Source organism: Harpia harpyja, chromosome 16 (genome assembly GCF_026419915.1).
Source record: "Harpia harpyja isolate bHarHar1 chromosome 16, bHarHar1 primary haplotype, whole genome shotgun sequence".
In the NCBI taxonomy this organism is placed as follows: domain Eukaryota; kingdom Metazoa; phylum Chordata; class Aves; order Accipitriformes; family Accipitridae; genus Harpia; species Harpia harpyja.
In genome coordinates, this window is record NC_068955.1 from 13130425 (window position 1) to 13141798 (window position 11374).

General features: G+C 45.5%; 1 protein-coding gene across 1 annotated transcript in view; it reads left to right on the forward strand.

Moving 5' to 3' along the window:
• The window catches only part of LRRC56 (leucine rich repeat containing 56), a 66399-nt gene extending 57440 nt beyond the window's left edge, over positions 1 to 8959 (forward strand). The window contains exons 9-14 of the mRNA XM_052811498.1: positions 1 to 201; positions 1689 to 1753; positions 2894 to 3024; positions 3777 to 3970; positions 6580 to 6946; positions 7711 to 8959. Of these exons, the coding sequence (XP_052667458.1) occupies positions 1 to 201; positions 1689 to 1753; positions 2894 to 3024; positions 3777 to 3970; positions 6580 to 6946; positions 7711 to 7903 (1151 nt within the window). The 3' untranslated portion in view covers positions 7904 to 8959. The remainder of the gene's footprint in view (positions 202 to 1688; positions 1754 to 2893; positions 3025 to 3776; positions 3971 to 6579; positions 6947 to 7710) is intronic.
• The last annotated feature ends 2415 nt before the right edge of the window (positions 8960 to 11374 follow it).

The following is an 11374-nucleotide window of genomic DNA, read 5'->3' on the forward strand; positions in this document are numbered from 1 at the left end:
ATCCATATCTTTGGGCAATAGCAAGGCAGTCTGGATGCAGCCCAAGACCCCCAACAGCTTCCAGACCTGGAACTGCACAGTGGTCTGCTAATGCAGGGAGATCTAGCAATGCCTGTCTCTTGTACAGTGACTGTCCTCTTCCAGATCCCGCTGTTTCTGATGAGCTGTTCACAGAAGATGACTCTAGTGATTTGACACATGGTAATGTATGTTTTTTAATCCTCTTCTTTCCCACACCTCCACATTCTCCTAAATGTTTTTATTGCTGATGAAAACCTGTGTGCTTTGAATACTACCCACCCATGCTGCTGCTAGATCAGATTCAGCACATATTTTCTTCCATGGGACTCACCTGCTTCTCCGTGGGCCTTCCTTTATTTCCCCCTGCACCAGAAGGTGCAAGTCATCTGGGCTTCCCCCTCCTCAGCCCCTCAGCCCCATGCATTATGTGCGGCTGTCCCTCTTGTCAGCCCCATACTGCAATGGTGCTCCCTTACTGAAGGTGCCTTTCACACCTCATCAAAAGCTGTCCTGCGCAGTGCTTTAAATTACACGTCAGCCTAGCTGGGGCTCACTTACGTCACACCTGGGCACATCTTCTTCAGTCATAGGAATGTGCTCCAAGGTAGTCCTCTAGAAAGGCACAGTGATACACATACACTCCCTGTTGAATCACGTCCTCAAACCATGTGTAGTGCAGTCTCACACTGCAGCAGCATCGCTGCTGTCAATGAGCACTTTCTTTTGGGTTTCCAGGGCTGGGTCCCTCAGCAAGAGGAGTCAGTTCCTTGACTTCACATACCTGCTCTACAGGCTAGTCCAAAACACAGGTGTACCACTGCCCTTCCTGCCCTGGCCACCCAGTACTGCCAAGTTAGCAGCTCCTGGAGACAGCTAGATGGAACAGGAGTTCACTTCTGGTACAATATTTGACACTTCCCAAGACATCCTTCCCTGGCTCCTCAAAAGACCTTGATGGTGCAACTCCACCGGCCTGTAGAGTGCAGGTTAGATAGGAAGGTGGTGTTTGTTTTCCCAGCATTGTGGGCTGCTTCTCTCAGATGCCAGTCCCACCTCACTTCCTTGCTCTAGGTAGGAGTCAGGATGATGAACTAGATGAAGCAATGCAGTGTGAACAGCTGAGTGCGCATTCAGAAATGTGGAAAACGAGTACAGCTTGCTAGGGAATGAGGCCATAATTTCACGTGCACTTTTAGGTAGCTAGCTCTACTGATAGAGATAGTTTCACCCAATGTTCACTGCTTCTTCCTGCCCACTGCCTTGTTTCTTGTTTTGGCAAGAGCATCTGCATAGGCACATGGGGAACCTAATTCTGAGTGGGATCCAGCTAAAAAATAACCCAGAAAAACAAACACACAAAAAAACCCAAAAAGCACATTTAGTTTTAATCTTGATCTGTTCCCTGATCTGACTCACCATGTGGCCACACAAATGTTTGCACCAGCACAGTGGAGGGGGCAGGGCAGGAGCAGGAGGAGACAGATTCTGGTAGAAACAGAGAAACTGCATCTTAGCAGAAATGTCAGGCCATGCCAACTGACACTGTGAACCTACGCCATGAAATATTGCATCTTCCTGTCTATGGGAAATGATGTTGTTTGATTTCAAAGACAGCACCATTTGTTAAATGCTGGAGTAAAATGTTTTCTTTTTTCCTTTTTTCTTAGGACTCAGTCAAGTTATATGTGGGAACCCCACCAAGGCCCTTCGTGCAAGGAGGCAAAAGCTAGGTGTATGTTTTTCTTGTATACTTCATATTCCTGCCTGGTGACCCCCATAAATCCTGGGATAAACTGAACTCCCACTGTGGTTTGTGGCAACTCACTCTCTAAGCCCCCCAACATGCAATTGGCCTTGAGGAGGACGGAGAGTCTCTTGCCCTGATGTTACAAAGGTGCCCATGTGCTAGCAGCAATTAACCATCAGCTGTAAAGGAAGACGTGAAAATCACCTATCAGCTGCTGGCGGCAGATTTCCTATTGTCCTGGCTAAGAAAAGCACAAGGCAGGATTGCAAAATTTGACAGGATTTCTACAACAGCTGTTAGGCAAAAGATTTTTTTCAGCATTGTTTCTCTGATGTTGGCATAAATAGTCAGATCGCTAATGCCGCAAGGTCGTTCCTATTGACTAAACAAACACAAAGCCAAAGTTTGTTCCTCTTGGCAGTGGGGTGGTACCCCAGCCCTGCGGTTCAGCCTGCTCCTTTCAGCAGTAACTTAGTGAGAGGATACCCACGTGTGTAAAGGGGTGCAGTCTGGCTCATCATGGTTAGCTTTTGTGGGCCCTGAGGTTCAACGTGGCACGGATGCTTGTGCATACATTTAAACAGGCTGCACTGTTTAAATCAGAGAAATGGCCTGCACAGGACACCTGCATTGCTGTGCTGTTGGCAGCCTCACTTAATGCTGACAACAGATGTTAAAGAACTGCTAGAAAAAATGTGTCCCTCCCTTGTCTCTCTGCTGCCACTGCCCGAGCACTGGAAGCTTTTCTGAAACAAATTTGAACATTTGAGTGAATTACTGTGTGTTATAAACTAGGATGTGGAAGGGGACTGCAGTCATATGCTGAATGAAGCAGTTTCTGTCGCACTGGTCTTAATATGCTTATTGGTATAGATGCTACAGGCTTATACACCAGCGAGATATAAATCAACATTTTTGTTACTGCCACCCTGGGTTCCTCAAGCTGTAACAGTACACACGACTGGGGCATGGGGCTTCTTAAAACTGAAGCGCAAGAAAATGGTGAGGGTGATCTGAAAACTCAGGAGTAACAGCGGACTTTGATGCCTTCTAAAACCCACAATCTAGAAACAGAGCTGGGGAGAGCTCCTGAGGTTATCAAGATAACTTCTGTCATTTTTGCAGCCACCTGCAGTGAGTCCCTTGAAAGTATGCGGTCTGAGGACAGAAAACTTTTACAGCTCTGGAGGAGCAGGAGACCTGCACCAGGAAGATGTGTTCTCTGAACTGAGAATACGGAGACAGCAGCACAAGTGGTGAGACCACAGGAGAAATCTTGTCATGCAAGAAAAGGGCCATTCGTTTTCTGCTGTAATAATAAAATAAACTCTTTGGCCACCTGGTGGTGGTTTCAGGGGATAGTCTTGGCCTCCTGCCTTCCTGTCCCTGTGGTGGCCATCCTTCTATCAGTCCTGCCCGCTGGAGCATCTGTGGGGAGGACAAGGGAGAGAAACCTGGGAGAAGCTCTGACCTCTCTCTAGAGCAGGCTGAAGACCAGCATAGGCTGGGTGGGCTTGCTTGCTTAGCGAGAGCATGGAAATGAATTTTCATTCTTGGCCCTGCCAGTGTCTGCCTTCAGACAGCAAAAGAAGTGAAAGTTGATGAGGTTTTCTGCAAGGATCACATTGGCTTAACCAAATGAAAGGCTGAAAGGAAAATAACGCCATGCTGAGATTCCCCCATCTCATAGACGGATAATGGTTGTTTTGGAAGTAAAAATGGCTTTATTTCTCTGAGCTTACTTCATTGTGTAGTATTTTAAAATAGCCCCCTTTCACTTGATTAACTTTAGGACACTTTCAGATAATCAGACACAGGCAGCTTAGATGGCTGATCCATTTAGAATGATTTTCTATATCTCCAGGAAAGTGGGAAATCACAGTGGGTGAATAAATCCACTGCCTGGGTGTTTGCCTGTGTGGCCATGCGCCATGCCAAGCTGTACTTGACTGGCTACATATTCACAACTTAAATGCTAACTAAAGGTGTGATACTTGATGTTGTCCAGGTGCCTGCAAACAGGTCAGCAAGAAAAAGCCATCCAAGCACTGAAGGTAACTCTTAGTAGTGAGGAAGAGGGTGAAGACTGCAGCCTGACTGACAGCTGTGAAGATGAGTTGAGGGAGACCTGTGATGAGGACCTCATTGAAAGGATTTCACATGATTTTTCTTGCCACTCCTGTCTCTCCCAGTCTTCCTCAGGTACTGGACCTAAAACTCTGGGAAAGAGTTAGTTTAGGTGACACATGCTACTAACTATTTGTAGATAGATGTATTAGTAACTGCAGTGTTTTACGAGATCTGGCTTCTGTGCTCTAGAGCAGCAATTTAGAAATAACATTGCAGAGCCAAACCCTAAGTAATCTATTCCAGTTTTTAAGCAGGACATGGTGGCCAGCTGTGTTGACCATCAGGTGATATATTTCTGCATGGATCTGTAGAATTAAGAGGAACAAAGCTGATCTTACACCAGCTTAGCATCAAGTCTAGAAGAAGGAAATGCCTCTGTCTTTTACCTTGTGTCATTAATTTATGGCAGTGCCAGGTGAGTCTAAAATACTGTCGTTCCAACTGAGCTATATTTTACCCCAGTTGGCACTGATGGAAATAATGGCTGAGCTAATGATTGAGGTTTAACTGGGCAACTGCAAATTCTGGAAAGATATGCAACCAAAGGGATGCTTTCAGTAAAGAGTTTAAAAATGAAACGTGCTCTTCTACTCAGGAACAAAGCCAAAGGCCTCTCTGGAATTGCATTTATATGAATGAAAGCAGAATTCCTGCTCTTCGCTAGTTGTTGAATATTGTACTTAAGAATATTAGAAACATTAATAATGGTTATTCCAAATACATATGAAGTAGAGGAGCTTACAAAAGTACGACTTTAATCTATTTCTCTTGTTAATCACCTTTTTTTGCCTTAAAAACTATTAGCATGTGAATTTTCATTTTACATTTCTTGCAAGGGCAAAAATGGATCTATTAAAATTTGGAAAAATATAATATATTTTGGAAAAAACAGAAGTATCATTAAATTATTCAAAGTTTCTGTGTATTAACAGTAATATAAACAATATCTCCTTAGCAAGAACAGAAACTGTTTGGAAAAATCTAAAGGAATGGCCTCTTGTCCAGTGACCACAGAAGTCTTAGACTATGATCTCATGGTCTCTCTAGATTTAATCTGATCTTTTTTAGATTTAATATGATTTCTTTAAATTGAGTATGATTTATTATGATCTCATCATCTTTGTAGATTGAATAGACAATGCCCCAAAACACCTCACATAGTGAGATGCACCAAACATAGTGTCATGCCCTATAGGACTATGGAAGTGAATGGTTGGGCATAGATCTGCCCATCTTGTAACCAAATCTGCTAGGATTTGTTTACAAGATTGATGGACTGGTTTGAAATCTAGTATTACCTAAGGGGGGGTAGGATGACCCAGATCCCAAATCACAAGCAGCTGGCCATGATAACCAAGATGCAAATAAAATAATCACAAACACAGTAGCTTTTGCCCACTGTCACTAATAGACATATGTGTTTTGCAGAGCAAATATGTGATAAAACTTTAGCAACTGATAGACTTTATTCAGCAAGACAGTTAAAAAAATACAGTTTTCCTCTGTGACTTGAGACTGTGTCAAGATTTGGAGAGGTATTTAAATGCCTCAATACTTAACTTCAGAAGTGTGTCCTACCCAATGTGATTTTCTCACAGAATAACTTGTTGCTGGAAACAATCCTTCTGACCAGGAAAGGACAAGTCACCTGAGCAAAACTGCTCTTATGTAAAAGTGTTTGCAGTGTCAGATCCATATAATCTGCACTCTTTGGAAGTCGTTGAGTGTTATTTCAGGCTCTTGAGTCAGGCATACCAGTCTTTCAGAGTGTCTTTACTTAAAAACAAATTAAAAAAACCTATAAAATTTAGACATTTTTAAAGCATATAGTATGATGGAAACTATTCAGTGAAAGTCTTTTATCAGCTTTGTGTGGTTACCTAAGCAGTAAAATACATCCCCATCAATTAGGAGCTATAAAACTTTCTGGGCCTGGGTTTTGGTGGCACATTCTTTAGACTGTGTTCCTGCCCTGGACCCTGCTGATCAGGCGCTTAAGTGCAGTTGGTTCTTTTAATAGACAAGAGCAATCAGATCCCTGCTATATATAGAATGGTTTTAGGCATATATGTATGCACATTATATTCATAAGTCAGCAACAAGATTTTACTTCTCTATATGTTGCACCTGAAGATTACATGGGCTAAAATATGAACAGCCAGATAGTAGCCCTGCATGCAGTGCAATGTTTTCCGTAGCAGTCAGGCACTTTCCATAATTTTAAGGCTAATCTCAAGAGCTTATTCTTACACCTCTGCCTCTGATTAAAAAAAAGTGGATCCACTCATCTGTGATTATTCCTGTGCCTTGAATTTCAAATCGCTGGATGGGGTCCTCAGGTATTTGAAACAAGTCAGTGCAAACACTGGCCAGGAATGATGCAAGTATGATCCTGCCTGAGAACAGGAGGGTGGGAGAGCTGGTCTGTCCCTCTTGAGCTGTGTGTGGCTTGTGAGCAGTTCCAGTGCTTGGCACATCACTGGCAGGGAGGCTGCCAAGTAACCCAAACCCCCAACTGTCAGAGGAAACAATTCGACAAGGCCAGCATCACTGCGTGCCCCAGGACACATCTGCCCACCCAGCACCATCACACAGCATTCTCCAAAACCTTTTGCTCGCTGAGTTGGTCATTTAGGAGTAAGATGACCTGGTAAATCACTGCATTTTCCCCTGTGTTTCAGGTTCGTCACAGGCTCAGGAAGGTGCAGTGCTCCCCAACCTGAACCACTGTCTAATTCCATCCCCTCCAAAAAGCCCTTCACCTGCATCTGTAACAGGTGTTGCAGCAAGACCCTGGAAAATGAGGAACCACAGGGTAAGATGCCTAAAAGTACCCAGCCAAGAGGAGGAGAGGCAGTGGACACAGCGATGCCAGTCAAGGACTCATCAAGAAACTTCAGCCCAGTCTCTGGGCAAAGAACTTGCTCTCCTGAGCCAGCATGGCATGCTGGGTGCCTCCAGATCCCAAGGGCAGGGCCAGCCTGCTGGGAGCACCTGCTGGCGAAGACCTATTTCAGGACCAGCAGCTGTTGGATCAACAAGCATCAGGTATGCATACTGCTGGCAGCACTGCCTGCAGTGTGTCTGGGGAAAACAGAAGGGACTTCACAGCAGGAAAAAGCAGGCTTCTGTGTTGTCTCTGGAGTCTCCTGCCTGTTCTGTAAAAAGAACTTTTATTTGCGCTGACATTTACCTTTGTCCATCTAATGCTAAATGAAACATTTTCTCATGTTCCTTTTAGCTTGAGTGTTGGAAATCTTGTATTTTCTTGAACAACAGGCCAGAATTTTCCTGTGTTCTTATTGCTCCACTCTCATGTTCCCCACGCAGGGCCAATGCCCATGTCTGTTGCAGACCTCTTGCAGTGGTGCTTGTTCAAGACTCTCCTCGAGTAAACCCCAGGACAAGTTCCTGACATCCCACTTTGGGTTTTTTCCCTTGAAATTTACATTAATTCATGTTAGAAAGAGCTTTGGAAAATAAAGGAGGCATTAGAGAAGTGTCACATGCACCAAAACATGGTTATTTCTGAACCCGCTTACTGTAAGATTAGCATCGTGTTGCTTCTTTGAAGAATAAAACTGGGGAGTTGTGATATGACACCTTGATTTTGAAGTTAACGTAATCATTATAGAGCAGTATAGGCAGAGAGTGCATGCCTTGTGTGGGAAGCTGGTGTGCCTTGTGCTGCTCCCAGGCCTGGCAGGTTTTGGTTCAGTTTTCAGAGCGGGAGACAGCAGAGCTGGTGTGGAGAATGCAGATATCCAGACCCAGAGTGCAATTTCACCACAGTGTTTCTTTCTTTTTCTCAGGCCCATCATGAATGAGAGCTGTCTTGGAGAGATCAACCACCACCAGCCAGCTGTCTGCTCATCGGCAAAAGCCTCGGAGAGGTTTGGGCTGATGAACACTGCTTGGCCCCTGACTGCCAGGGCCATGTTGCAGTCCTTGTCAGACAGACCCACTGCCTTAACAACATCTCAGAACAGAAGTCCCCAGTCCTAGAAGATACCCAGGTGGCAGCGTGTGTTGGAGCCACGTACACAGCACGGTCTTGAAGGTTCGACGCTATCTTTCAGCTTCTTCTGCAAGCTAAACGCAAAGCTGTGCAAGTAGAGCAGTTCAAACAAATGACATGATTTGCCTTAATTAAGGCTACAGCTGGTCCAGAAATGCTTTCTTTAAAGAGCACCCGCTGATCAACAGAAGAGCTAATCAACCTCTTATTACAGAAAAACGTGGTTATTTTTGTAGCCTTCATGCACTAAAACAGAACAAGTCCTAATGTATTTCCTCTCATCCACACCATGCCCTGCTCTGTGAGTCAGGCGGGGACACCGAACCAAGCAGAGCATGGAGCCTGCAGTTTGTGCAGTAGGCTGGAGGAGATGAGGGACACAGGGCATTCCCTCTCACGCTCAGCCGCCTGACCTAGCAGCAGCCCCGCGATGTATCTTTTGCAGTCCTGGATGTTTAACATGCAAGGGACAAAGCCGAGGGCTTGAGAGGAAGCATTGACCGGAGCAGGTTGTAAGGGATGGGTGCGTTGCCTGAGGAAGAGCCCAGGAAGGCTGGGTGGTTTCAGAGTTTTGCCCCCATGGGAGCTCACCCCATTCACAGGCATCCAAGGTTCTTGTTGCCTGAATTGCTACGGGAGTGAATGCTGACCAAATGGCTCATCCCAATATTATCGTGTTTGTTTGCTCTGTAGCTACCTGGAAGGATTTCTCTCACTTCCTATGGATAGACACTGCATACTGGAATTTCATTAGCAAAAGTGACCTCTGTAAGCAGGTGTCAGAGCATCCCCTGTATATGCTTTTGGAGTCAGGCATGCCACCTCTAGTTTTTTTAGATCAAATAGACTTTCCAATTTCATGTGACCGAATAATTTTAAGAAATGCTGCAGCAAAGACAAGGCAAAGAAGTAAGGCAATAATCTCTTTGGGTGAGATTCAAAACATCTGTTTTAGTGACTGCAGACTGTGAGATGCTGATCCAGATGACCGTGCCTTACAACTTTATTGATGTTGCAGTCTGAAACCAAGCGTCAGCACATTTTTTCCATAGTTTAAATCTTGTTAGTTTAAACCATAGTTTAAATTACTATGTTAGATATATATTTTTAAATCAGTTGATAAAACAGTAATTACATGATGAGTTAATGAATTGGTTTATGTCTTCTTTCTACTGGTCAGCTTAACGTACAGGAGCAGAATAATAGAGAAAGCCTCAAAACTTTGTCTCGTTGTGGTGATACTTGCACCATCTTCTCCTACAAAATAGTCTGGAGCTTGAAGCTAGTTTGCCTGGTTTTGGTGAGTCCTAGAGGAGGAAATCATTCATCAAAAATCATTAAAACCTATATGTGGCATGTGATTCTGTGCAATACAATGGATGCAGGCAGGATTTCCCATCAGATGTCACCCAGCAACAGTGCCTGTATCCTTAAACAGGCTCCTAAAATAGACTTTTTGCCAGCATCGCTGACCATGACCATCACCAAAAAAAAAATCTGACCTTGTAAGAGAAAAAAGAAAGTGGCAGCGTAGTTTTCAGAAATGCTCTGTGCCCTCCCCACCTGCTTGAAGTCCGCAGCCCTCGCTGGCAGTCAGCACTGGTGACAGTCAAGCCCTTCTCTATAGCCAGGGTCATATCAGTGGGTGATGGGTAGGACTGTCTTCTCCAAATATTCAGAACCTCCTTCTCAATTTGCATCTTTGATTTCAAAGGGGAGGAGGGGAAGAAAAAGCATAAGTGAGTTTTTGTGCATGGAAACTGGGGCAGCTAGACGGGTCTGCACGTGTGCATCTGCAGATGCAAAACTCTGGGCACGGATCTGGAAAGTACTCTCAAAAGTGCCTGCGAGCTCGTCTCGCAGCAAACACAACTTGGCTCTGTATGTGCATGGGGCAAGGAGCTTCTCTGTGGTGGTGGAGAGGCCTTGGAGAAATGATCAGAAAAAAAGCTCTGCCCTCAGGTGTGGGAAGTAAGAGTCACTGAGGGCTTCGTCAAAACTGTTTATCTCCGTGTTTCCTGTTTTAAGTTCCCTTCAGGTACCCCAGTGATATCTCTCAGGGGTGCAGGCAGTGTGTGACTTTCCAAACAGCCACCCCACCCCTTACTAACCAACTCTGCCCCACTGATGGCCTAACCAAGGCAGTCATATGCCATGTAGTGGCATGGCATATGTGTACAGAGACAGGAGAAGATGTCCACTCTACCTATCGATCACTGCATCAGCTGGTGACCCAGCACTTTCTCAGGTCCGTATCAGTAGGTATCGGTATGTAAGACGGGCTTGAAGCCACGTGCTCTTATGTCCTGGCAGTGCCACTGCGAGGATTTAGTGTCCTGAGCTGACTTGAAGGCCTAAGGAGCAAAGCAGTTGGCGTGAGCGCTGTGGCTTTAGTGGCACTGTGCTGCAGCAGAAAGCAGCAATGCTGGGAGCTGGGGGCCCTGGGGCACTTGCAGGGCAGCATCTTGATGCCGCTCTCCTCATTTGAACCTCTGGGTTATGTGCTGGAAAGCAAAAGCTCTGCTCTCAGATGGACCTTGCAGGCAGGATGCCCCATGCTTATCTGGGAGGCGTGCTCGGTCTCAAGCTGCACTGCTGACCACGTGCCCAGAGCACGGGGCAGGAGGCCAGAGAAGGACGCTCCCATGCTCAGCAAAGCAACAACGCTTATCTCCTGGGCATTGCTTTCCTGAGGTTGATCTCCAGCTGTGTTACCCAGCAGGGCAGAGACTGGTTTTGGGCATACAGAGAGGAAGGCGAAGTGACTTGGCAGCAGAGCAGCGACATCAGTAGGAATCTGACTTCCCTCCATCATGCACTCTCCTTGTTAATACAGTGTTGGCACAGGGAGTGGAGGAAGACTAATTAGCACATGAAAGCTTAGCAGGTAGCAGAGCCAGGCATTGGTGGACAGCTCTGTCGGAGGCATGAGCTTTTTGCGTGCCACCTTCATTCCATCCTTTCTGGGCTATCTGACCTGCTGAGTGGTATGTGCAAGCATATGTGCTCTGAAGCTAAATGCGTAACGAGACCCATCACCAGGCTGTCATGCGTGGAGCAGCAGGGAGGCTTGTTAAGAGCAAGTGTGCGATCACAGCCCAACATAACAGGGAAGAAGGGCTGGTAGTCTCCTCTCTGCAGGTAGCAGGTGCACCTCAAGGTTTACCAGAGCTGCCACACTGTTGGCTGTTGCAGTTTCTAGGACAAGCCAAATAAACAGGGCTGTTGCAGATCAGATCTCCACAGCTATAACAGATCCACAGAGGAAATTGTTGCTCTGGTTTTAGTCTCTGTTTATCCACCTTCCACCTTTTTCATCTAGAAAATGTAAAAGCCAGCCAGGGCTTTAATGGGCTAATTAGGATATGTCAGGCATGATGGGCTACCCATGAATTTGATTCTCTTGGCCCCAAATGGAAATATTTAGGGAGTTTCATCATGGTTTTCTTGTTGCTGTT